Source organism: Chiloscyllium plagiosum, unplaced genomic scaffold (assembly GCF_037043375.1).
Source record: "Chiloscyllium plagiosum isolate Xiang-an unplaced genomic scaffold, Cpla_swu_hap1 HiC_scaffold_30, whole genome shotgun sequence".
NCBI classification, from domain to species: Eukaryota; Metazoa; Chordata; class Chondrichthyes; order Orectolobiformes; family Hemiscylliidae; genus Chiloscyllium; species Chiloscyllium plagiosum.
The window spans coordinates 41,947,989-41,974,678 of record NW_028270168.1 but is presented as its reverse complement, the minus strand read 5'-3'; the positions used below and the strand labels follow the sequence as shown (position 1 = coordinate 41,974,678).

Here is a 26,690-nt window from a genome sequence, read left to right as displayed (position 1 = left end):
TCTAACTAGAGAGTCTCCTATAACTAGCGCTCTCCTCCTCTCCCCCTTTCCCTTCTGAGTGTCAGAGCCAGACCTCACGCCACAGACCTGGTCACTGCAGCTTACCCCTGCTAGGCTGTCCCACCCACCAGTATCCAAAGCGGTATACTTATTGTTTAGGGGAATGACCACAGGGGATCCCTGCACTGCCTGTTTCCTCCCCTTCCCACCTCTAACTGTTACCCAGCTACCTCTATTCTCTGGCGTAACTATGTCCCTGTAGCTTCTATCTATCACCTTCTCAGCCTCTCGAATAATCCTCAGTTCATCCAACTCCAGTTCCAGTTCCCTAACCCGTTCTGTGAGGAGCAGGATCTGACTGCATTTCCTGCAGATGAAGTCGGCAGGAGTATCGGTGGTCACCCCTACCTCAAACATCCTGCAGGAGGAACATTCCACTGCCTGCGCTGCCGTTACTCTACACTTCATCTCCAAAGCAAGAACACTGAGTCGCTTACCTGTGGACTATAAAGTTAGGTTAGAGGAGGAGGATGGGAGGGAGGCCCTACTGTGTAGGGCCTGGGGACTAGAACACACTCACTCAAATATCAATCACTTACTTTCCCGACCAGCTCTGCGCTCCAACCTCACTTCCGCCCAGCTCGCGCCGCTCTCTGCTGAGAAAAGACCGTTGGCGTGGAGGTAAGTTCTTTATATATCACTTACCTTCCCGACCAGCTCTGCCCTCCAACCTCACTTCTGCCCAGTGATGTTTGAAGAAAGCCATTATACTGACCATTTCATTATCAGTGCGAGGGATAAGCATCAGTATTACAGATGTGCGACAATAAGAATGTCCATCCTTAATCTGTTTCGTTAATATTCTGTAGTAAAATGTTATGAGGCCTCTTTAGCATTGTAGCTCATGTAGAATGGATTCAACTTTGGTGCAATGATGCTTTTTGAAAGAATCACTCAGACATTTTGAGCTGAACCTTAAGCCCCTAAAATGGGTGATCTAGACTCAGGTTAAGAGTTAAACTTGGACAAGTCTGAAGCAGGGACCCAACTGATCAAAAACTCATCCACCCTCACTGGAATAGAGGTGGAATGAGGTGAGGACAACCAATCCACTTGCAGGAGCTTAGCTGGTCATTTAAACATTATCATAAGACTCCTTGCCTTCATTTTTAACTCCTGTTTGCTATGTTTCTCAAGCCAGGAGTTGGGGATGGCTGAATCCATGAGGACCCATACCATCTCTCATGATAATTTTTCTGGCATGCTCAGAGCTCAAAGTTCAGCAATATAAGTGTCACCTTTCATTAGGGGTATAACTCCAGTCTGAGGACTACATTATACATAAACATAGGAAAGGGGAGAAGGAGTAGGCCATTCAACCCTTCAAGCCTATTCCACCATTCAAGATGATCATGGCTGATCATCCATAATGCTTTCCAGATTCTTGGCAGTCACTGATACATTGTAAATACAATCTGATCTTGCCACACATGACTCACAAATGTCTGATGCGGATGCTGGATAGAGACCACTAAAGTTTTTCATTCTCCAGAGCATTCTTCACATCATAAGCACAAAACTTCCTCAGAATTGTTTTCAAAATGCACTTTGAAATCTTTGCTTTCTTTTGAAGACCTACTTCTGTTCCTTTACAAAAGGCAAGGTCGCACAGAACTCTATTTAAAATACTTCAGCCTTCAAGTAATAGCATCTTTTGCTAGTGAACCAGTATTTGCATAAGAATTTGGCTTCATTTACTGATGGATAAAAATGTCTGGAAGTCACAAGGGGAAAATGGCTTGCACAGGCTAGTTCAGTCCTGACTGTAGTACTTTGTCTAATTCTCTAAACAGTAATTTAAAGAATGAGGCTTTGGAGAAAGTATTTAAAATGATTTAAGAAGGACTGAGGAATATCAGAAACACAGGTCGGAGAAACAGGGTTTGATCTACATGGAGGAAAGTAGGCTGATCAAGGTGTTTAAAACATCATAGGTCTGGACAAGGTAGATAGGGAGAATCTCTTCCCATCAGTAGAAGGTTTATGAACCAAAGTATAGTAATTTATTTTTTGTCACAAGAAAACCAAAGTTGGCACAAGGAAAACCTTTTCAAAAAATGCATCAAAAGTGATCAGGAATTCACAGGCTGAAAAGATGATTGAAACAAATTCAATAATGGATTTCAAAAGGAATAAGTATCAAAGACAAATGTTGCCTTTAAACTGTGTGTGTTTAGCTGCTCCAAAGTGCAACACACAGCTCTCAGCATCGGCTGGTTCCAGAAGTGTTTGCAACACACGGACTTTGGAGACTCATGCAGCCAATCAGAAAACCAGAGGGATCGCTGCTTCAAACAAGCCAAAATACTCTTATAGAGAGCTGATCTGGTCTCAGTAGGCTGAACGGCTTCCTTCTACAATATAACTGTTCTACAAAAAGAACAACTTTCAAGGCTCAATCAACAATTAGAGTTCCCTGCATGGTTAAGCTAATTACCTGGATGATTAATTTTGACACATTATGAAGATTACAGAAGCCACAGAGAGACCAAATAATCCTTTTGATCTATATTGGTGATCTTGACAGCAAAATATTCCTGATGAAGAGTTCTTGCCAGAAACATCGACTGTTCTGCTCCACGGATGCTGCCTGACCGGCTGTGCTTTTCCAGCACCCTCTTCAACAAAGTTAAGCACATATGCAAGGTTGAACAGTTACAATCAACAACTCATTATTTGTTCATTTTGGTAATGCAGAGATGAATGTGGCATATTACACCAAGTTCTTTTGAAGAAGTCCTAACACTAATAACATTATGCCAAGGTGTGGTCATGGTACACGAGGGACATATGGATTGTGAACACACAGGTGGCTAGCATGTGCATGTCAATCTGTTTACTGGCTTCAAGAAATCAATCATAAAGGTGTCACGTGTATCAATCCAGCAGTGGAGGGAGTCTCCACATCTACATGATGTTTTTTCTCTGCCCTGGACAAAAATAGCAACAGTTCCACTCACACTTTGAGAAGAAAATTATACCTTTATGATGAATCGCTTCCCTGGATTTCTCATTGTTTGACAAATTACAACACAATGAGTGCAACTGTCGCTGACACAATAGGTATTATTTTCAGATCAAACTGAACAACATACCCTACATTTTACTATCATCCATGTGCCTATCCAAGAGTCATTTAAGTGTCCTTAATATGACTGACACTACTACCACTGCTGGCAGTGCAATCCACTCACTCACTACTCTCTGTGTAAAGAACTTACCTCTGACATCTGGAACAATCCTCCAATCACCTTAAAATTATGCCCCCTCATGATAGACATTTTCGCCCTGGGAAAAAGTCTCTGCCTATCCACTCTGTCTATGCCTCTCATCATCCTGTGCACCTTTATGAAGTCACCTGTCATCCTTCTTCACTCCAATGAGAAAAGCCCGAGCTCCCTCAACCTTTCTTCATAAGACATGGCCTCCAGTCCAGGAAGCATTCTGGTAAATCTTCTCTGTTCCCACTCTAAAGCTTCCACATCATTCCTATAATGAGGTGACGAGTACTGAACACAATATTCCAAGTGTGGCCTAACCAGGGCTTTATAGAGCTGCAGCATAAACTCACAGCTCTTAAACTCAATCTCCCTGCTAATGGAAGGCAACACGCCATATGCTTTCTTAACAAACCGATCAACTTGGTTGGCAACTTTGAGGGATCTATAGACGTGGACCCAAGATCCCTCTGTTCTTCCACATTCCCAAGAATCCTGCCTTCAACCCTTTAATCTGCATTCAAATTTGACCTTCCAAAATGAATCATTTCACACTTTTCCACGTTGAACTCCATCTGCCACTTCTCAGCCCAGCTTTGCATCCTGTCAATGTCCTATTGCAAACTACAACACTATGCACAACTCCATCAACCTTTGTATCATAAACTTACTAACCCAACTTTACACTTCCTCATCCAAGTCATTTATAAAAATCACAAAGTGCAGAGGTCCCAGAACAGATCCCTACAGAACTCCACTGGTCACCAAGCTCCAGGCTGAATACTTTCAATCTACTATCACCTTCTGTCTTCTATGGGCCAGCCAATTTTGTATCCAGACAGCCAAATTTCCCTATAAGGCATGGCTCCCTACTTTCTGAATGAGCCTACCATGGGGAACCTTTTCAAAGGCCTTGCTAAAATCCACTGCTCTACCTTCATCAACATGTTTTGTCACTTCCTGAAAGAATTCAATAAGATTTATGAGGCATGACCTGCCCCTCATAAAGCTATGCTGACTATTTCTAATCAAACTACGCTCTTCCAAATAATCATAAATCCTGCCTCTCAAAATCCTCTCCAATAATTTGCCCACCACATTTGGAAGACTGACTGGTCTGTAATTCACAGGGTTATCCCTATTCCCTTTCTTGAGCAAGGGACTAACATTTGCCACCCTCCAATCATCTTGTACTACTCCAGTGAGGACACAAAGATGATCACCAAAGGCGCAGCAAACTCTTCCCTCAATTCCTGTATGAATCTTGGGTATATCCTGTCTGGCCCAGGGAACTTATCTATCCTCATGTTTTTCAAAATTTCCAGCACATCCTCCTTCTTAACATCAATCGGTTTGAACATATCAGCCTGTTTCACACTGTCCTCACAAATGACAAGATCCCTCTCACTAGTGAATACTGAAGCAAAGTATTCATTAAAGATTCCCTTACCTTCTCCGACTCCAGGTACAAGTTCCTTCTACTCTCCCTTATTGGCCCTAGCCTTTTGTTCCTCACGTAAGTGTAGAATGCCTTGGGGTTTTCCTTAGTCTTACCCACCAAGGATTTTTTCATGCCTACTTCTAGCTCTCCTAACTCCATTCTTCAGTTCCTTCCTGCCTACCTTGTAAGCCTCGAGAGCCTTCTTTGACCTTTGTTTCCTCAACCTTATGTAAGCTTCCTTCTTCCTCTTGACGAAATGTTCCATGTCTCTTGACATCCAGGGTTCCTTCACTCTACCATCCCTTCCTTTCCTCAGTGGGACAAACCTATCCAGCACTATCAGCAAGTGCTCCCAAAACAACATCCACATTTATGTTGTGCATTTTCCTTAGAACAATTTAGGCACCCAGTTCCTGCCTAATAGCATTGTAATTCCCCCCTGCTTAATTAAATACTTTTCCATACCATCTGCTCCTATTCCATTCCGTGACTATAGTAAAGGTCAAGAAGTTGTGATAACTATCACCAAAATGCTCTCCCACTGAGAGATTGGACACCTGGCCTGGTTCGTTGACAAGCACTAAATCCAATATGGCCTCCCTTCTAGTCAGCCTATCTACATATTGAATCAGGAATCCTTCCTGGACACACCTGACAAAATCTGCTCCATCCAAACTATTTGCACTAAGGAGGTTCCAATCAATATTAGGGAAGTTGAATTTGCCCATGACAACAACCCTGTTACTTCTTCCTCTTTCCAAAATCTGCCTCCCAATCTAATCCTCTGTGTCTTTGTTGCAATTGGGGGGTGATAGAAAACTCCCAATAAGGTGACTGCTCCTTTAGTGTTTCTGACTTCCACCCATACTGACTGAGTAGACAAACCATCCTCAACGACCTCCTTTCTTTAGCAGTGTCAGTATCTGATTAGCAAAGCCACTCCCCCACCTCTTTTACTTCCTTCCCTATTCCTTTTGAAAGATCAAAACCTCAGAACATGATCAACCATTCCTGCCTCTGTGATAACCAAGTCTTCGTAATGGCCACAACATCATAGCTCCAAGCACTGATCCATGCTCTCAGTTCATCTGAGACAAAGAGTCTTCTTCTTCCAAAGTAAAGGAGAATGGAAGAGATACATTGCAAGTAATCAGGTAAAGATCTATCAGAACTGAGCATTGGACAGAGAATTGAGAGTCAGAAATCTGAATACAAATTCTTGGTTAACAGAAAAGGTTCTTATGATGTGCACCCAATCCAGGTCACCCAAATTAATTATTCATCATGGTGCTACATTATGAAGGAATAGGGATCAGCTAAGGCCAACTTATAGCACACCAATCATGCATGATGTCAAGTAAGGATAACATTGTGATGATGCCTTCATAGTGACATTGAGTAACTGCAACCAACAGCATGACAACTAAACTGTCAAACAAAAGTAACAGAAATCAATATGTAACAACCTTCAACACTGCAATAAAGTTTGAAATTTTAGATTTGAATACTTTGTTTTGCTTATCTGTATAATCATCAAATTGACAACACGTGCCTGTGTGCAAAACAAAACTGCGGATGCTGGAAATCAGAACCAAAAACAGAAGTCACTCGAAAATTTCTGCAGGTCTTGCAGCATCTAAGAAGAGAAAGCAACATTAATGTTTTGGGTCCAGCTCTGAAAAAGGTTCACTGAACCCAAAATGTTAACTCTGCTTTCTCTCCACAGGTGCTGCCAGACCTGCAGAGATTTTTCTTGCCTGTGTACAACTATGTATCGTTGTTTGGAACAGGTGTTTTAAATCTTTGAACAGATGGGTTGTTGTGTTACATCTGACAGTCAATATGTCAGTATTCCTTTAAGAGACACATTAATGATGTCATCAATGTATCTCGCATGTGACCTGAGGATATAAAGACCTTATACTTCATCCTGCCTCAGATCACTTGAAGCATGACACTCCAATCGATGAATGCTATTCTGTATGTAGCAAATATTGCTTGGAAAGTAATGGTTCTGCATAATAGATTGTAGCGATAAATCTGTAAGGTCTTGTAAGGATCAGCTTATACCCAATTCCATAGTATTCATGACGAGTTCCCTATGTTGTAGGAGATAATGCAAGCATTGTTTTATCAGGTCAAATACTTTGTTGGAGGCAAATATACACCAGGGGATTTGCTATTCTGGAGCCCAAAATGCAAATGCTATCAGGGTTACCTTCAGCCTTCCAGGGTTCCTCTGTTCAAGAACATTCAGTGCCTGATCGAGTGACCTAGCATCAGGAAGTAATAAGGGGTTTGAGGACACACTGATGTGCCCTTCCTGTTGATTACCTTCAAAACTGTGATTATCCTCCTGCAATCACTCATCCCAGGCCTGGATCCCAAGACAGTTCTGGGCACTGGGCACCCCATCTCAAACTGATGAAGCTCTGCCAGCTTCCAGCTGGATGGCAGCTCTCAAAGATGGGAACCTCCACCCCTCTGGGTCTTTGATCCTGACCACTGCCAGCCATAAGGACAAGGGCAGCATGGGAACACCACTGCCTGCAATTTCCCTTTCAAGGCATTCACTTGGAAATATATCGCTGTTTCTTCACTGTTGCTGGGTCAAAATCCTTGAATTCCCTCCCTCCCAAAGATATGGGTATACCTACAGGATATGGACTGTAGCAGTTTGAAATGCAACCGGTCTGGGCAATAAATGCTGGCCCAGGCAGCGACACCCACACCCCATAAGAGTGAAAAAAAGGCTGAAAGTGTGATGCTAAGTGCCAGCTACTGAGATCCCCACAGCCTACATTAAATCCGTCCCTAATGTATTTGTTTCTTAAACCTCTTGAGAAGGATCTCTAATAGATGCCTAAACGGATACATTCACTTTGTGTAAGTGGCTCACCCTATTAAAAAAAAAGTCTGTCATTTCTGCAGTGGTTCATTTATGCTGACTATCTATGCAACATGTAAAAATACTTCCTCATATTTTTGAGAATGTTTGTGTCTTCATAGCCAAAATGATTGCTGTTGTGCAAGTTTTGCCATGGCAACATAGTATGGTGGCAGTAGAGGTTGCCTGGCTGTATGTTGTGGAAATAGAGTTTGGCCAACCTTCTTTTTGATGCTGTAAAAATTCCCTATGTTTTTACAATCTGCATTCCTTATGTGTTATTTGCAGCACTCCTCTGTTACCCTGACCAATGTAAACAATTTCAGCCTCATCCAAGGTTAAAATATTTCATCAGCATTTCGGTACAAACATTTAGTCTCTGGGTTACAGCTACTGGCTCGCAATATTCATCACTTAATCTCTCTGTTGAATAATGGATATTTCTGTAAAATGACCAAAGGTGCCTAACACTTGTAGAAATGGATCTATGAAAGAAGTCAATGAATTCAGGAAAAGGAAGGAACCAATTAGTGACATTAAATACATTTCTTTATTTCCAATATTAAAAAGTCAATTGCAGTTTTGAGTTCTAAAGCTTTGGAGGAGGCAAGACTAGGAATGTATTTCCGCTTGGCAAATATAACTAGGAAAACCTTTATTTGTTTTATAATAGTTCTTATGGTAATGAGCTGCTCATTTTCTTATTGTTAGTTTGGTCAGGAAGGAATCATATCAGTAGCAATGAGCAACTGGATGAATGCCCAGAGTTTGTGCTGTGAATATTCTGATTAGATTTTAAAAGCCATTGGGTTTAAACTGCTTTTAGAGCTAAGTGCAATAATTATTGCATGTCTGAATATATTTCAGAGAAGTTGAAATAACTTTGGATGAAAAAAAGCCAATGAGGTAGACAGTTAAATGTGCTTATTTTCCTGTGAGGAGGAAGGTGAGTCAGGACATATTAGCTTTGGGGGAAAGTTAGCTATGGTTGACCAAGATCGAGACAACAACTTGCATTCCTACAGTGCCTTTAACAATGTCTCAATCCATTTCACGGAAATGCTGTCAAACAAAATTTCAGTGGTGGAGATATAGGAATACTGTTGGGTTGTATTATCTCTGAGGATCAGAGATCAAATCATAGATCAATATAGCATCATTATATTTATTGCAGCATCTTCAAATTCATTATTCCTTCTTCACAAGACAGTCTATAACATATAATCTCAGGAAGGAATGGGCTTCATGAGGTGAAAGACCTTTTTTTTAATGCCCTCCATGAAAAACAGAAGTTTACTTTGTCACTCCATTGACACTGATACAAGATCTGATGGTGTGAGCATTCAGCACTGCTCAGTTCTGCTTTCCGTAATAATTACTTCATTGGCCATGAATCTGACTAATTAGCCAAGTATGCCAGATGTTGGGAGCTTCAACAATTTGCAACTCTTTCTACTTGGCTTTGAGTTGTACTTTTATAAATCCCATCTCATAAGCAGATTGTAGTAGAAGGACCATCTTATTCCAGTAGACAGATAGAGGAAGAAAGAATGAGTGAAAAGTATCTCACCTTGTTGCATGAGAGCTCCTACTCCAAACCAGAAGCTATTCAATAGGGTGAAATTGTTTTCCACAACGTCAGATCCAGGGTTACAAGGATGGGCATCGTACCATTCATAGGGGCTGAACCTGGAAGGGGAGGTCAAAAGAGTGAATAAGCAATGAGGAGGAAAACCACAAGCAATAAAGTCTGAATAAAAACAGAAGTGCTGAAAGTTTGATCAGATCTGTTAGCATCTGAGAGGAGTTATTTTTGTACATGTGCAGACACTTCCATTTGCATTTTTGAGAAAATGAATGGATTTGGACAGAAATAAATGACCCATAGATAGTTTAGCGATGCGATAAAAGTTTTGGCATATTATAAAGTATTCACATCACAGAAACAGCTCCAAATGTTCTAGTCCAGTGTTAATGTTTCACACGAGTCTCTGCCCAACATGTATGATCTGACCTTTACACAAATGCTTTCATTCCTTCCTCTACTTAGCTTCTCCCTGAATGCACTTCACCTTTCTCACTTCCTTGATAACAAAGTCCATATTTTAATAACAGATTAGTGAGTCAGAAGTGTATTATTATGAAGTGACAGATTGGATGATATGTCCCTTTATTATAGTGCTAACAAATGGCTCCTTGTTTTGCTATTTTTGAAGGAGGGCGTGTCACACAGATTGAAGTATCAAAGCTTCAAAGATTTAGAGTGAGCAAATAAATAAAATTTTGACTTTAAAAGCCGACAATTCCTTTATTTTTACAAGTCCTTCCAGGTGTATATTCCAAGGGGAGACTTGGTAGAAATCTATAAAATTATGAGAATATAGATCAGGTTGACAGTTGGAATTTCCCTCCCCTGCCACTGCAGGAATTGCAAAACCTGTGCCCAGACCTACTCCCTCACCACCTCATCCAAGGCCCTAAAGGAGCCTTCCACATCCATCAAAGTTTCACCTGCACATCCACCAATGTCATTTATTGTATCTGTTGCTCCCGATGCGGTCTCCTCTACATTGGGGAGACTGGACACCCCCTGGCAGAGCGCTTTAGGGAACATTTCCAGGACACCCACACCAATCATCCCCACCGCCTCATGGCCCAACATTTCAACTCTCCCTCCCACTCTGCCGAGGACATGCAGGTCCTGGGCCTCCTCCACTGCTGCTCCCACACCACCCGACGTCTGGAGGAAGAACGCCTCATCTTCCGCTTCGGAATACATCAACCCCAGGGCATCAGCGTGGACTTCACTAGTTACCTCATTTCCCCTTCCCCCACCTTACCTCAGTTCCAACCTTCCAGCTCAGCACTGTCCTCATGACCTATCCTACCTGCCACTCCACCCTCCCCTCTGACCTATCACCTCCATCCCCATCCCCATTCACCTATTGTACTCTTTGCTACCTTCTCCCCAGCCCCCCACCCCCAATCCCCCCATTTATCTCGCCGCCCTGGAGGCTTCCTGCCTCTATTCCTGATGAAGGGCTTTTGCTCGAAACGTCGATTTTCCTGCTCCTCGGATGCTGCCTGACCTGCTGTGCTTTTCCAGCAACACTCTGATCTAAACTCTGGTTTCCAGCATCTGCAGTCCTCACCTTTGCCTAGTTGTAATTTCTTTCCCAGAGTTGAAATGTCTAATACTGGGGGGCATGCATTTGAAGTGAGAGGGAGAAGATTCAAAGGCGATGTAAGGGGCAAATTTCTTTAGACAGAGAGTGGTAGGAATCTGGAATGGAATGCCAAAAACAGTGGTGGGGGCAGATTTGGGGCTTTTAGATAGGCATATGAGTGGAGGGATATGGAGTATGGGCAGGCAGAAGGGATTAGTTTAATTTGGTGTCATGTTTGGCACAACAATTCTACATTCTATGCCATTGTTTGGTTTCAGTTCTTTAAAAATGTGAATTAATGATTACAATTGTTTTTTTTTGCTTGGGAGATCAATGCATTTGTAACTTTTTTTTAGACTTCAGGATACATAAAAGGATAACGGAGTTAAGATATACAGTGGAAGAAGAACCTGTAATTTAAATAAACTGAGGAAATCCTGGCATCTGTAACAGTGGTTTTAGTAGAAAGGGAATGTGTCTACAGACATGTAATATTCATATAATGGGAAAGCATTGGGATAGAAAGCAAGAGGACAGTCTCTGGTACCTTGTCACTACTTTACCATTGTACCTCCAAATGAAAAGCACAGATTAATCTATATATATTTATACATACTATGGACTTTCATTTATTAGTTTGATGAACAGTAGAAGTATAAGCGATAGGGGAGTGATAGTTTTGTGATAAGCATGGTTTGAGCTATATGGAGAGACTGAATAGGCTGGGACTTTTTTCCCTGCAGCATCGAAGGCTAAGGGGTGACCTTATAGAAATTTATAAAATCATGAGGAGCATGGATAGACTGAAAAGCCAAAGCCTTTTCCCTAAGGTAGAGAAGTCCAAAACTAGAGGGCATAGGTTCATGATGAGGGGGGAAAGATTTAAAAGGGACCTAAGGGGTAAAGTTATCATGCAGAGCATGCATGAAAGGCATTGGGATCGGCGTATGAATAAGAAGGGTTTTGAGGGATATAGGTCAAATGCTGGCAAAAGGGACTAGATCAGTTTAGAAACAAAAACAGAAGTTGCTGGAAAGGCTCAGCAGGTCTGGCAGCATCTGTGAAGAGAAATCAGAGTTAAATTCTCGGGTCCAGTGACCCTTCCTCAGAACTGATGGTAGCTAGGAAAATGTTGGTTTACATGCAGAAGGAAGTTGGGGACGGGATAAGGAGTAAATGGTAGTTAGGGATAGAGCCCAAAGAGAGAGAAGAATAGTTGGACAGGCAAAGGATCCAATCCCGATCTGGCTGAGAGCGTGAAAGCTGTGAATGAAGACCGTCTGTAGCTAACAATAGGTAGTATGTAATAGCAGACTTGTGACAACAAGGCCTGGTGTGTGGGTAGGGGGCAAGGACATGGGGGAGTTCAGGTGCTAAAGTCATTGAATGGAATATTGAGTCCAGAGGGCTGAAGGGTCCCCAACCAGAATATGAGGTGTTGTTCTTCCAGTTTACGCTAAGCTTCACTGGAGCACTACAGCAAGCCTGAGATACAGATGTTGACAAGGGAACAAGGTAGTGCATTAAAGTGGCAGGCAACTGGAAGCTCAGGGTCTTTTTTGCGGGCAGAACATAGATGTTCTGTGAAGTGGTCTCCCAGTCTATGCTTCATTTTCCCAGAGTAGGGGAGACCACATCATGAGCACCGAATGCAATGAACTAGATTGCGAGAAGTGTTGCTTCACCTGGAAGGCCCTTGGATACTGTGGAGAGAGGAGGTAAATGAGAAGGTGTTACACCTTCAGTGGTTAGAGGGGAAGGTGCTGTGGGGCTGTGGAGGATATTGGGAATTAAGGAAGAGTGGACAAGGGTGTCCCAGAGGGAACAGTCCTTGCGGAAGGTGGACAAGGGAATATGTGTTCTGTTGGTGGCACCTCGCTGGAGGTGGCAGAGATCTAGGCTATCTTGTCAGTGAGGTGGACTGAAGGGTCCTTTTTATGTGCTGTATATCTCTATGACTATGACTCTAGAAATCCAAAAACCTGGCTAAAGTTCCAGTAATCTAGATTTGAATCCCACCGGCCATGATGAAACATGAATCAAGTAAAGAGCTGGTCTAATGAAAACCATGCAACAATTGAATGTTGTTAAAAAAAAAACGTCTGGTTCACGAATGTCCTTTAGAGGAGAAATCTGGTCCATCCTTACCTGGTCTGACCTCCACATGACATTTGACGCACAGCAACAAGATTTACACTTAACTGCTCTCTGGCAATTAGGGATGGACAATCAATGCTAGCCTTATCAGTGATATCCATTTCCAAAGAGTGAATTTAGTAAACAATCAAGTGTCCACATACCGTCCCTCAAATTTCTCGTACCAATAAGTAACTTTGTGTATCACACATGCATCTTTTTGGCTCACTGTCAAATTTGCACCATCTCCATTGATACTCATTACACTTACCTAAATGATGTGATTCAGAATTGTTAATTATAACTTAGTCACTCGTATCTGTGTTAGAAATGCAAATGCATCAAATATTTCTTGATATTTTAAATCTACTTTTTTTACTTATCTTGCTGACTACAGGTTTTAAAACTGGGTTTTCAAACTAAGGCAACATTAGGAAAGGCATCTTATACACCTTGACGCTTATTTGTTAACTGTTCATACAAAAGTGTAAGGATTTCCTCACATTTAAGACACGGATAGCTTTAATTTATGTGACTGAACACATTGTCCCCTGACAGAAGTTAAATGTAATCATTATTGTTTCTGAATTTATCAAAAATGCAGCTCAAAAATACTGCATTATCCATTCACTAGGAATATCCAGTACACAGAATTATTCACAAACTCTAAAGAAATGTTTTCCTTTGGCCCAAGAACAATTGCTTTGTTCAGAACTGGGATATCTGGTCAGCATGGACGGGTTGGACCGAAGGGTCTGTTTCCATGCTGTACATCTGTATGACTGTATGACTATGACTATGTACCCTGGGCTTTTAATCAGTGGGGATCTTCATTCAAGAAAACAGTAAGGAGTATAACAGATGAAGCACTATGGTCATGGTGTGAGAAATGTGGCTCAATTTTGGATGTCAACAAGCAACTCAGAAGTTATAAAGGATCATATATATGTCCCAGAAGATTCAGAATGGGTCTATCCTCACACACCAGTATGGTCTGCAAGGTTGCTCTTTGCAACAGGAAGTTTTCACATAACTATTGACCTTGGAAATACACAATGAATAACAAATTTATTTCTCTCCCCTATTGTTGGTATCCATCATCTTGACAGGGACAAAAACTGGCTGAAGTAAAAATCTGAACATAAAGCTGCAACTGATGGCTGGATACCACTTGAATGATTTGTAAAGGACTGGGTGAGATCATGTTCTGAGTCATAGAGTCGCAGAGTAATAGAGATGTACAGCATGGAAACAGACCCTTCAGTCCAACCCGTCCATGCCGACCAGATATCCAAACCCAATCTAGTCCCACATGCCAGCACCCAGCCCATACCCCTCCAACCCTTCCTATTTATATACCCACCCAAATGCCTCTTAAATGTTGCAATTGTACCAGCCTCCACCACTTCCTCTGGCAGCTCATTCCATTCAAAAAACTCAATCAAGTTTGTGAGACAGGATTTCCCACGCACAAAGCCATGTTGACTATCCTAATCAGTCCTTGCCTTTCCAAATACATGTACATCCTGTCCCTCAGTAGGAGTAGGAGTATACTTAAGAGGGAAATCAGGAGGGCAAAAAGGGACATGAGATAGCTTTGGCAAATAGAATTAAGGAGAATCCAAAGGGTTTTTACATGTGAGTGTGGGAGTGCGTGTGTGTCTTGGGTGGGGGGTTGTGAGTGTCTGTGAGAGAGAGTGTATATGTGTGTGCATGAGTGTCGAGTAGTCTAAGTCTCTGAGAGGATGCCTGTATGGGTGTGTTTGAGTGTCTGTGTGCGTGTCTGTGTGAGTGTAAAGAGCAATGGTAATCAGACCACCATTGCACAATACACACACACAGACACTCCTATACACACACATACACACGGACACATATATACACAGACACACACACAGACACTCACACAACTCTTACAGACACACACACACTCCCGCACTCACACAGGTATCCTCTCAGAGACTTAGATCGCTCTACACTCATGCACACACACAGACACAAAGACCCACATGCATACATATATTTTGTGGGGTGAATTTGTACTTGCAGAGTTAATTTGTATTTTGCTCAAAAACTGCATGGATCGTGTAAAACTGTTATCTTACTTTTTAGATTAGAATCAAGCTAAACATCATGGCATAGACAGAGAACACAGGGGGCTAACAGCTTCAACATATTGTCTAGCTAACACCAATTGTTACAGCTTACCTGAGAATGCAACTTTTTTAAAAAAGGTTTTGTGTTTTGCACATTAAAGAAGTGAAACAATCATGGTATTCCGACAGATGAAAGACTCAACAGACAATCAAGGTATTTTTCAATATATAATTTCAGTTACATCACACTGTAAATTTTTGCTATAAATTCTGTGCCTTACAATTGTGTCCTGCACAACCACCTGATGAAGGAGTGGCGCTCCAAAAGCTAGTGCTTCCAATTAAACCTGTTGGACTATAACCTGGTGTTGCATGATTTTTAACTTTGTACACCCCAGTCCAACACCGGCATCTCCAAATCATGTTTTCATAAAGGTCTTCTGAGCTGCTGGGTTTCTGGACTCCTGTCAGGAATCAACAGTGTGGAATTCAATTAAAATTAAGCAAAAAGTTTCAAAATCAGATCAAGGTCTGGTGTAAGGATTCCAACTCCTACTGGAATGTTTGGAGCCACTGAACGTACAGCACAGCAACAGGGCAACTGGGCTTTGCTGCTGTTTACACCCCATTCAAGCTTTTTCCCAGCCCGTTTCATCAAAACTTATCAACATATCCTTCTGTTCCTTTCTTCCTTGTGTATTTATCTAGCTTCTCCTTAGTGCAATAATGCTATTTATTTCAGCTACTTCATGATGAACTGCTCTCCAGCTTTTCAGTCTTTTCTCTGCAAAACAAATATTACAACGAATTGCAACTAAAGTTTCTGTATGTTCAGCAATAATACAACACAATGCAATAATAAAATATACGGACATGCCCTTCAGACCGCCAATCCTGCACCAATTCCTAATCCTCATTTAGACCCCCCTACTTTTTGCCCATGCACAGTATCCATCCCTCCGTTGGCCTTATGTTCATTGTCTATGCTTCAACTAATTCCACTGGCAGTGCGATCCAGGCACCCACCACTGTCTGTGGGAGAAGGTTTTTCCGCACTTCTCCCCTAAACTTTCCCTCCTCTCACCTTGAACCTGTGCCCTCTCGCAGTTGACTTTTCCACCCTGGGAAAAAGCCTCTGACTATCAACCCGGCCTTTGTCTCTCATCATTTTGTAGACCTCTATCAGGTCATCCCTCAGCCTCCACCTTTCCACTCAATGTGAGTTTGTTCAACCTCTCCTCATAACCGAAGCCATCCAGATTGAGCAACATGCTGGTACACTTTCTCTGTACCTTCTCCTAAGTATCCATGTCCTCTGGTCGTGTGGTGATCAGAACAGCATGCAGTATTCCAAATGTGATCAAACGAAAGCTTTGCACAGCTGTAACATAACTTGCCAACTTTTATATTCGATGCTCCAGCCAATAAAGACAAGTGTGTTGAACACCTTACTCACTATCTTATCCATCTGGGATCTGTCCACCCAGATCCCTCTATATGTCAACACTCCTCAGGCTTCTGCCATTTACTGTAAAATTTGCACCAGAATTTGATCTTCCAAAATGTATCACTTCCCATTTGTCCAGATTAAACTTCATCTGCCATTTCTCTGCCCAAATCTGCAATCTATCAAAATCCTGCTTTGACAATCCTCCTCACTATTTGCAACTCCGACAAATTTCGTGCCATTCATAACCTACTAATCAGAGCATCTACATTTTCCTCCAGATCATTTATATATAAATAACAACAACAAAGGTCTCAGTTACTGATCTCCATTCTAAAAATCACCGTTCCACCGCTACTCTCTATCTTCTCTGACCAAATCAGTTTTGTATCCATCCATCCAGCCCACCCCAAATCCCATGAGACACTACTTTATGTATCAGCCTGCCATGAGGTACCTTATCAAATGTCTCAACTGAAGTCCATTTAGACAACATCCATTGTCCTTCCCTCATCAATTATTCTTGTCACCTCCTGAAAAACTCAATCAAGTCAGTGAGACATGACCATTCCTATGTTGCCTATCACTAACAACTCCATTTACTTTCAAATGTGAATAAATTCTGTCTCTCAGTATCTTCTCCAACAGCTACCCCACCACTGATGTCAGGCTCACTGGCCTGTAATTACCTGGATTTATCTCTGTTTCCTTTCTTAAATAAATTAACAACATTGGCCATTATCCAGTTCTCTGGAACCTCACTTGAGGCCAAAGCGGATGCAAGGATATCTGTTAAGGCCCCAGCTATTTCCTTCCATGCTTTCCACTGAACCCTTGATTAGATTTTCTGACCCTAGGAGCCTGTCATCCTTAATGCATCTCAAGACACCCAACACTTCCTCCTCCATTATGTTGAACTGTCCAAGGGTACTCACATATCTTTCTCGAATCTCAACATCTTTCACGTCCTCTCTTTGATGAATACCAATGTAAAGTACTCATTACGAATCTCATTCATTTCCTCTGGCTCCACATATAACATCTCTCCTTTATCCTTGAATGAGACTAGTCTTTCCTGAGGTAGCCTCTTGCTCCTAACATATGTATAAAAGCCCTTTGGATTTTCCTTAACCCTGCTGGTGAAGGACATTTCATAACCCTCTTAGCCCTCATAACCTCCTAACTGAGCTCCTTCATACTTTTTCTATATTCTTTAATGACTTTGACTGTTTTATTTGCCTGGACATTAGGTATCCTTCCTTTTTTGACTAAGTTGATAATTTTCCTGTCATCCAAGGTTCCTGAATCCTGCTATTCCTGCCCTTTATTTTCACAGGTACATGCCTGCCCTGCACTCTAATCAACTGGTCTTTAAAAGACTCCTACATGTCAAATGTGGATTTACCCTCAAACAGCCACCCCCAAATCCACATTCTTCAATTCTTGCTTAATTCAGTTATTGTTGGCCTTCCCTCAATTTGTAACATTGATCTGAGATTCACTCTTGTCCTTATCCATAACTTTCTGAAAACTTATGGAATTAGGATCACTATTGCCAAAATGCTCTCCCCATTGAAACTTTGATCACCTGACCAGACTCATTTCCCAGTACTAGGTTCAGTATGGCCTCCTCCCTCATTAGACAACCCACATACTGTTTCAAAACATCCTCTGGACACATCTAACAAATTTCTCCCCAGTCCAAACTCCAGCACTAAGGGAGTTTCAGTCAATATGGTTGAAGTTAAAATCACCCACCACAACAACCCTATTATTTTCACATCTTTCCAGAATCTGACTACATATCTCTTCCTTTATCTCCTGCTGTCAGCTGGGAAGTCTGTAGTACAATCCCAGCATTGTGATTGCACCCTTCCTATTCCTGAGCTTTACCCATAATGCCTCACTGCAAGATCCCTCCTGGGTATCCTCCCTCAGAACAGCTGTGATGTGCTCCTTAGCCAGTAATGCAACACTCTTACCTCTTTTTCTTCTTCCTCTGTCACATCTAAATCATCAATATCTTGGAATGTTAAATTGCCAGTCCTGTCCCTTTCAACCATGTCTTTGTGATAGCAGCAACATTACAATTACTTGCATTAATCCATGCTCTAACTAGGTATCCGTCCTGCCTATTATAGTTCTTACATCAAAGCAAACACAGTCCAAGCCTCCAGTTCCCCTGAGCTCAACTGCCTCTCCCTGACTGCTCTCCCACTCAACTATGCTTGTCTTAGAAGTAAGCTCTCTCCCAGTCTCTATACTTGCTGAGCAGCTGCTCCATTTCCTGCCACACCAGTTTAAATCCTACCAAATGGCACAATCAAACCTCCCTGTCAGGATATTGCTGCCCCTCCAGTTTAGGTGCAACCCATCCTTCTTGTACATGTCCCACCTTCCCTGGAGGACATCCAAATGATCTACATATCTGAAGCCTCCCTACACTAGCTTTTTAGCCACGTGATCAACTGTATTCTGACTCTGCTCTTAATCTGAGTAGCACATGGCATGAAGAGTAATCCTTTAAGTCCTGCTTTTCAAACTTCCTGAATTGCCATTGCATTATCTTGTCACTCTTCCAACCTACATCATTTGTGCCAATACGGGGAATCTGCTTACCCTCCCCTTTCAGAATACTCTGTACCTGCTCAGACACATCGATGATATCTCTCCTATGTGGGTCATGTAGCAATAAACTGAAACTTAAAAAAAGTAAATATAGTAAGGAACACTGTGTTCTGGTTAGAATCTGAATAAAACCACAACTTGGAATCTTCTGGAATTTTGAAAATAATTTCACCCTATGTCTGACTTGAATTTTTGGTAACACAATATGGTACATTGGGTTCCAGACTTAGTTGCAATTGTAACATTGCTGTCTCACTCCACTCACCTTGCACCGTTTGGCTGACGGCACTAAGTGGGTGTACTGTTAACTTTCTATGAAAATAGTGCGATGGGGATGTCAATTTACAATTCGCTTCTTTCTGTTTAAGTCTAGGCAGATGCAGGATAAATCTGTCATGAATAGGTTGCCTTCCCTGTTAGATTTCTTTATGAAATGAATGAACAGTTAATCATTCTCTGCTGATGTTTTCTAGGACAAGGAGAACCGGCAGCAACAGTGCAACATGACATTTTACCTCGACTGAATGGGTAGAAGCTTCTCCCACAGGATGCTAACTTGTGGGTAGAAAGGACACTTAATTGGGCAGACTGGTGGCATGCACCAATTCCATTGCCTTCTCATTACTAATTAAATGCAAGGGAAAAAGGTTTTCCTTCAATGGAAGGTTGACTTTCCAGCCCCACTGCAAAATGAGGGGCTTCCCTGGATAATCAAAGGCCATCAGGCCAATGCCATTGGAGTTATAATAACTGCAAGTGTGCCTGTTATGGTAAACCATTGCTAGCAGTTATCAGCTTGGAGATTTCTCAATTAACAGCAATCCACGCCTGATTGAAGGTCTGGAAATAGAGCAGTAGGGTCTCAGCTAACAGTAACACTCCTGCCCTCCACCAACCCTCATTCTCACACAAACATTTACTTCACATCTTAATCCTTGGTGCTCCTCAGTGCTCTTTCAAGAGAAGCCATGGCCTTCTCTGTGGCACGGCCAAGTGTGTGAGCATTTCACTTTTTAAAGTTAGAATTCCTACAGTGTGGAAGCAGGCTCTTTGGCCCAACAAGTCCACACTGACCCTCCGAACAGTAGCTCACCCAGCCCATTCCCCTACCTTATACTTACTCCAGACTAATGCACCTAACCTACACATCCCTGGACACTATGGGCAATTTAGCACGGCCAATTCATCTAACCTGCACATTTTTGGATGTAGGAGGAAACCGGACCACCCGGAGGAAAACCACACAGACACAGGGAGAACGTGCAAACTCCACACAGACAGTCGCCTGAGGCTGGAATCGAACCCGGGTCCCTGGTGCTGTGAGGCAGCAGTGCTAACTACTGAGCCACTGTGCCACCCTGCTTCGTGAATTGGGCAGGACATTTCTTTGGCCAGAATGTGTGCCACTGGGATCTTAGTTCCAAATGAACTTCATCAGTGACCTCACCAACAACTGACTGAAATCAGATTCGGTGGGCCTCACCTGCATGGTGATCAGAGTCCCTTGTCAACTCTTTAGCTGGATGACTGAACCTCAGGCCTCTCAAGAAAAATCCACCCCAAGTACGTGATCAGAATCCTGAGAGTTCTCAAGTATTATAAAGTATTATCAATAAACCCAATTTAGAACTAATGTCTTCTCTGCATTTCTGTGAGGTAAGTTGTACATCTAAAATGCACAAAAAACATTACAGTATTCACATAATATCTCATCTTAAAAAAATCATACATCTGAACTCATACTACTAAAGTCTTAGTTGGATCGTATATGGAGTTTCTGGTTTGTGGAACTGATCCATCACATGTAACATCCTCATAACTCACTGCTCTGTTTCTGTTAACTCTCTCCCTATCATCATTGTGGGACCTGTGTTGTTTCATGGATTGGAGTAGCACTGATATTTGATTCAAATATTTTTATGAGCCAGTTGGTTATGTTATGCATGACATAGACATTACACCATTGACGTGAACTTTAATGCCTGTAGTATGAAAATATAACCGTTTTATACATTTTTAAAACAGATGGTATAAAACAAAAAGTCTATCTCTTTTTTTGTCATTCAATGTGCCTTCGTTCCTTCAATGTAAACTTGCCACACTCTGCAGTGTGTCATGTGGTGAAATTTAGATAAATGAGAGGTGCTGCATTTTGGGAAAGCAAATCTTAACATGACTTATACACTTAATGGTAAGGTCCGAGGGAGTGTTGCTGAACAAAGAGACCTTGGAGTGCAGGTTCATAGCTCCTTGAAAGTAGAGTTGCAGTAGATAGGATAGTGAAGAAGGCAGTCGGTATGCTTTCGTTTATTGGACAGAGTATTGAATACAGGCGCTGGGAGATCATGTTGCGACTATACAGGACATTGGTTAGGCCATTGTTGGAATATTGCATGCAATTCTGGTCTCCTTTCTATCTGAAAGATGTTGCAAACCTTGTAAGGGTTCAGAAAAGATTTGCAAGGATGTTGCCAGGGTTGGAGGATGAACTACAGGGAGAGGTTGAATAGACTAGGGTTGTTTTCCCTGGAGCGTTGGAGGCTGAGGGCTGTCCTTATAGAGGTTTATAAAATCATGAAGGGCATGGATAAAATAAATAAACAAGGTATTTTCCCTGTGGTGGGGGAGTCCAGCACAAGAGGCCGTAGGTTTCAGGTGAGAGGGGAAAGATGTAAAAGAGACCTGAAGGGCAACTTCTTCATACAGAGGGTGGTACGTGTATGGAATGAGCTGCCAGAGAAAGTGGTGGAGGCTGGTACAATTGCAACATGTAAAACGAATCTGGATGGGTATATGAATAGAAAGGGTTTGGAGGGACATGGGCCAGGTGCTGGCAAATGGGACTAGATTAGATTGGAATATCTGGTCAAAAGTGAGGACGGCAAATGCTGGAGATCAGAGTCAAGATTAGAATTCCCGAAAAAGGGCTTTTGCCCGAAATGTCAATTTTCCTGCTCTTCGGATGCTGCCTGACCTGCTGTGCTTTTCCAGCACCACTCCACTCTGGAATATCTGGTTGGCATGAACGAGTTGGACCGAAGGGTCTGTTTCCGTGCTGTACATCTCTATGACTCTATGACTCTATAATTCTTCAACTAAGATAGAAAAATCCTCAACAGCAAATAAACAGACCACAGCAATGGAAAATGCAACCTAACCACAACAAATGTTGAAAGTGAATTTCAATAAGCAATATCTTCAGTTTCAGATATCAAATTCAAATAGCTTGTACTCTTCTCTGTGCTTCATGAACTTCTCTGAATTTCTTAATCAGTTTAGTACCATGTAACTGCAGGTATCAGTTACCCCCCTGGTAAAATGTACAACCTCAAACATCACCCAAGGAGGAAACCTTTCCAGTGGCACAGTGGGATGAGAATGACAAGATACCTCCAAGATTTGTTAATGTCATTGGAGTATTCACACTACACACTAGTAACAGTATAAAGCAGTTACCTGACTGAAGCGATTGTCACTAAGCTTTACTTTGAAGGTAACCATCACCTTGCCATCTGATTTACATCACACTGGTTGAGCATCAGCGAGAAGACCAAAATATTTCAGCAGTCCAGGACATTCAGCCTCAGACCTTCAGATGACCATCCTCCAGGATGGACTTTGGCACAAGCAACAATGTAAAGTGGCTGAGCAGAAACTGATGGGAATGGCTGCAACCAGGACCTTGGGTTCATTTAGCACTTCTGGTGACCCCACTGCACGATACACTCTTTCTCACGCACACACACAAACACACACACACACCTACATACTCACAACCCATGCAGACCTTCCCTCATACACAAGCTCTCTCTCATATGCATACACATGCACCCCACTCACTCACACCACATATGCAACTTCTCACAAACACATACCCCATCACACACACTTAAACAAGCTTTTCACACATACACACACACACACTCTATCACATGCACTCACACCCACACACACACTCACTCAAATGTACACTCACTCTGCCACTCCTACAAGCGCACAAATATGGGTTTATGGGGTGAATTTGTTTTTGCAGATTTACATTTCATTTTGCTCAAAAACTGCATTAATCCATGTAAAACTCTTTAAAACCGTGCAGCGGTCTTGTCAGTCTGACTCAACATTGGGACACAGACAGACTTCACACCTATTGTTAGAAAAGCTGAGCTATCTTGAGAATGTAATTTAAAATAAGTTCTGTAATTTACATATCAAAGAGCAGAAACCAGCATATCCCATTCTAAAATATGAAAGATTTAATCTTAAATTGTTTAATGTATCATATCTCCATGATGCTAGACTCCTCTGGCTATAAATTCTGTGATCATGATCCTATTCTCCACAACTACCTCATGAAGGAGCGGCGCTCCGAAAGCTAGTGCTTCCAAATAAACCTGTTGGACTATAACCTGGTGTTGTGTGATTTTTAACTTTGTCCACCCCAGTCCAACACCGTCACCTCCAAGTCATTTCAAAGACAACAGAGTTTAGATGAATGAGTGGTAATCTTATTGAAACATAAAATCTTGAGAGGATGCTTCCTCTCATGAGGTAATCTCAAATTAGGGGAAATTTCAAAAGAATGGACACATTTAAGATGGACACAGGAGAAATTTCTTCTCTCCAAGAGTTGATAGCATTTGGAGTTCTCTCCTCAAGTGAGCAATGGATGCTGATCATTAAAGATATTCAAGGCTGAGTTACATAGATTTTTAATTGACACGGGCATCAAAGGTTACAAGGAAGTAGAAAGGAAACTGAAGTTAAGACCATGTCAATAAGCCACAATCTTACTGACTGATGGAGCAGGTTCAAAACACTAAACAGTGTACTCCTGCGCTGCCCCCTTATGTTCTTACATGCTGTAGTCATAAAGTAAAATTTATTTGCAACGTCTTCTATAATGTACAATGTGGAGAAACTGAACATTACCTCACATTCATTGTTTCCTTTTGCTTTCATTTGACTTGGTGCCAGGATTCTGATAGTTTTAGTCAGTCAGTTCACTGCCCAATGTGATGTGCAGTCATATAGATCAGTATACTGTTCACTGACTTGTGGCAAGTTAGCTGGTATCAGATGAAGCAGAGATATGGCACGAGACCACAGGATTGGAATGTTGCTCAATCATGTAATCAAATTACCATTCAAATAGTCCAGGTTTTGTTGCCAGGCAGCAGTACGCTGAACATACAGGCCTTTCAGATAAACGTTTGGATCTGTAGGTCAGTTTACTTTGCTGTTTGAACAATGTTTGTGGTTATAATGTCTGTGCCTTTTTGAAGTGACAAGTTGGCTTCACTGTAAAAATGCAGCAACTACATTATAAAGTAAGCACAGATTGGTTGATTGCTTCCAGTGGTGTGTTGTGTCAATCGGAGGCAAAAACTAAACACTCTTGTATCTTGCCGCAATTTTATAGGATCTGGGTGAGACTGCATGTGAAATAGTGTGTGGAGTTTTGGTCTCCGAATCTAAAGGTTGTTCTTGCTACAAAAAAAATGCAACAAAGGCTTACCAAAGTTATTCCTGGGATAGCAGGACTGACATAAGAGGAGAAGGTGAATCAGTTAGGATTATATTCACAGGAATTTAGAAGAATGACGCAGGATCTAATCAACACGTACAAAATTCTAACAGCTCTAGACAGGGTAGATGCAGGAAGGATGTTTCTGATGGCAGGGGAGTCCAGAACCAGGGATCACGGTCTGAGGATAGAGAGTAAACAGTTTTGAACTGAGTTGAGGAGGAGCTTCTTCACCCAGAAAGAGTGGTGAGCCTGAGGAATTTGCTGTCTGGAAAGCAGCCAAAGCCAAAACGTTGTATGATTTCCAAAAGGAGGTGGATATACCACTTGGATCTAAATCTTCTCAAAACTCGATAGCACTTGGGGTTAAAGGGATCAAAGAAGGAACATGCTATTGAGTTAAATGATCAGCTATGATCATAATGAATGGCAGAGCAGGCTTGCTGAGTTGAAATGACCTACTCCTGCTTCTATTTACCACGTTTCTTTAACAAAATTCCATTTCTCATGACACTGAGGGAGAGTGTAACACAGGCTTGGGGTAGATGTTCCATGAACAAAGCCTGGACGATGTACTTCTAGCAAGAAAATACTGGACAACTTCCATCTCCATGATGCCAGTCTTGGCATCACTTGGGAAGACAAAGTCACCAATTAAGTAACCTTTTCTACTGATTTCAGCAGGTGTACGAGATGGAAGATGGCTACTTCCTCAAGGAGAGATGAGTGGAAGGAATGTGAGAGGTATGGAAATTAGCTGCAAATGGTTCTCTCCTTTTGTGTGCAAAGGTTAAATTGTAAATACATCATTGCATATGTGGTACAGATGGAACCCTGACATTCCTTACACCCAGCATTGCTATGATGATAATGAAAGAAAATATGATTTGTGACAGTACATTGTCACGACTGCCAAATCTTTTATATAGTCTCATAGTTGAGTGGAGAAACCCTGAAGTGACAGGAGGTTGTTGAAAATTCAACAGAAAGTCTTTCTGATTATGTACTGTCTTGAGCTCCTTCCAAAATTTGGGTTGAATGGGAAGTTGGCCATTCAGGGATTCTTGGAGCCAGAGTGGAGGAGTTATAGCCTGTGATAAACTGAATAACACTTGAAGCTGACACTAGGTCAAAAATGCTGTCCTATTTCTTAAATCTGCCACCATTCCTTACAAATACCCTATTTAAAAATGTGTACATGACTTTAATGAAATCATGGGCTGCTAATTAAAAAAGCTGTAACATTAATGTTGGTGGAGGTAATTTTAACTTTCTCTTCTCAGTGGATTGGACATACTAAATTGACCATAGTGTCCAGAGTTGCGCAGGCAAAGTGGATTAGCCATAGGAAATATGGTGTTATGGGTAAAGGTTGGGGGTGGTGGTGCTGGGTCTGGATGGGATGCTCTTTGAAGGGTCGGTGTGGACTTAATGGGCTGAATGGCCTCTTTCCACACATGAATATTCTTTATATCCCTATGTCTTTTCTGTGTCTATGTCTTTGTCCTTTCTGGCAGAAAGCTGTTACAATCTTTCCATCAAGTGTCTTTGCATTCCACCAATTGCACACCGACTAGTGTCAGTCCTGTCTATTAATCTTGACAACTTTAGCCAAGACCAACACACACTGGAGAAGAGGGGGAAAGAACATTGAATTGTAATTCTTACTTCCAACTGACAAAAAAAAAATTAAATGTTAACACTGAGCATTCTCATTTTGTAAGGCATGGGTTTAAAATGTACTTATTAATTTTCATGCATAAGTTTATATTTGATAGTCACAAAACAGATGGATTGCAAACTTAACTAACTTATTCTCAGCTGACAATGTTCATTCATTTTCCTATCAGAATTGTCTCGCAAAGTAATATAGTCTGAGGGAATCAAGGTTGAAAGGGTATAAAGGAGGAGAAAGTGAGGTCTGCAGACGCTGGAGATCAAAGCTGAAACTTTATTGCTGGAACAGCACAGCAGGTCAGGCAGCATCTAGGGAACAGAAGATTCGACGTTTCGGGCACATGCCCTTCTTCAGGAATGGGTATGAAAGGGTATAAATACTGATTAACTTGACACATTGTATGTGATA

The 26,690-nt window shown here is 41.8% G+C and overlaps 1 protein-coding gene across 2 annotated transcripts in view; it reads right to left on the bottom strand.

Moving 5' to 3' along the window:
* Positions 1-26,690, bottom strand: part of LOC122563391 (glutamate receptor ionotropic, kainate 3) — a 503,868-nt gene that overhangs the window by 121,200 nt on the left and 355,978 nt on the right. For both annotated transcript variants that reach the window (XM_043717129.2, XM_087976904.1), the window contains one exon: positions 9,177-9,295. In XM_043717129.2, coding sequence (XP_043573064.2) covers positions 9,177-9,295 — 119 coding nt within the window. The remainder of the gene's footprint in view (positions 1-9,176; positions 9,296-26,690) is intronic.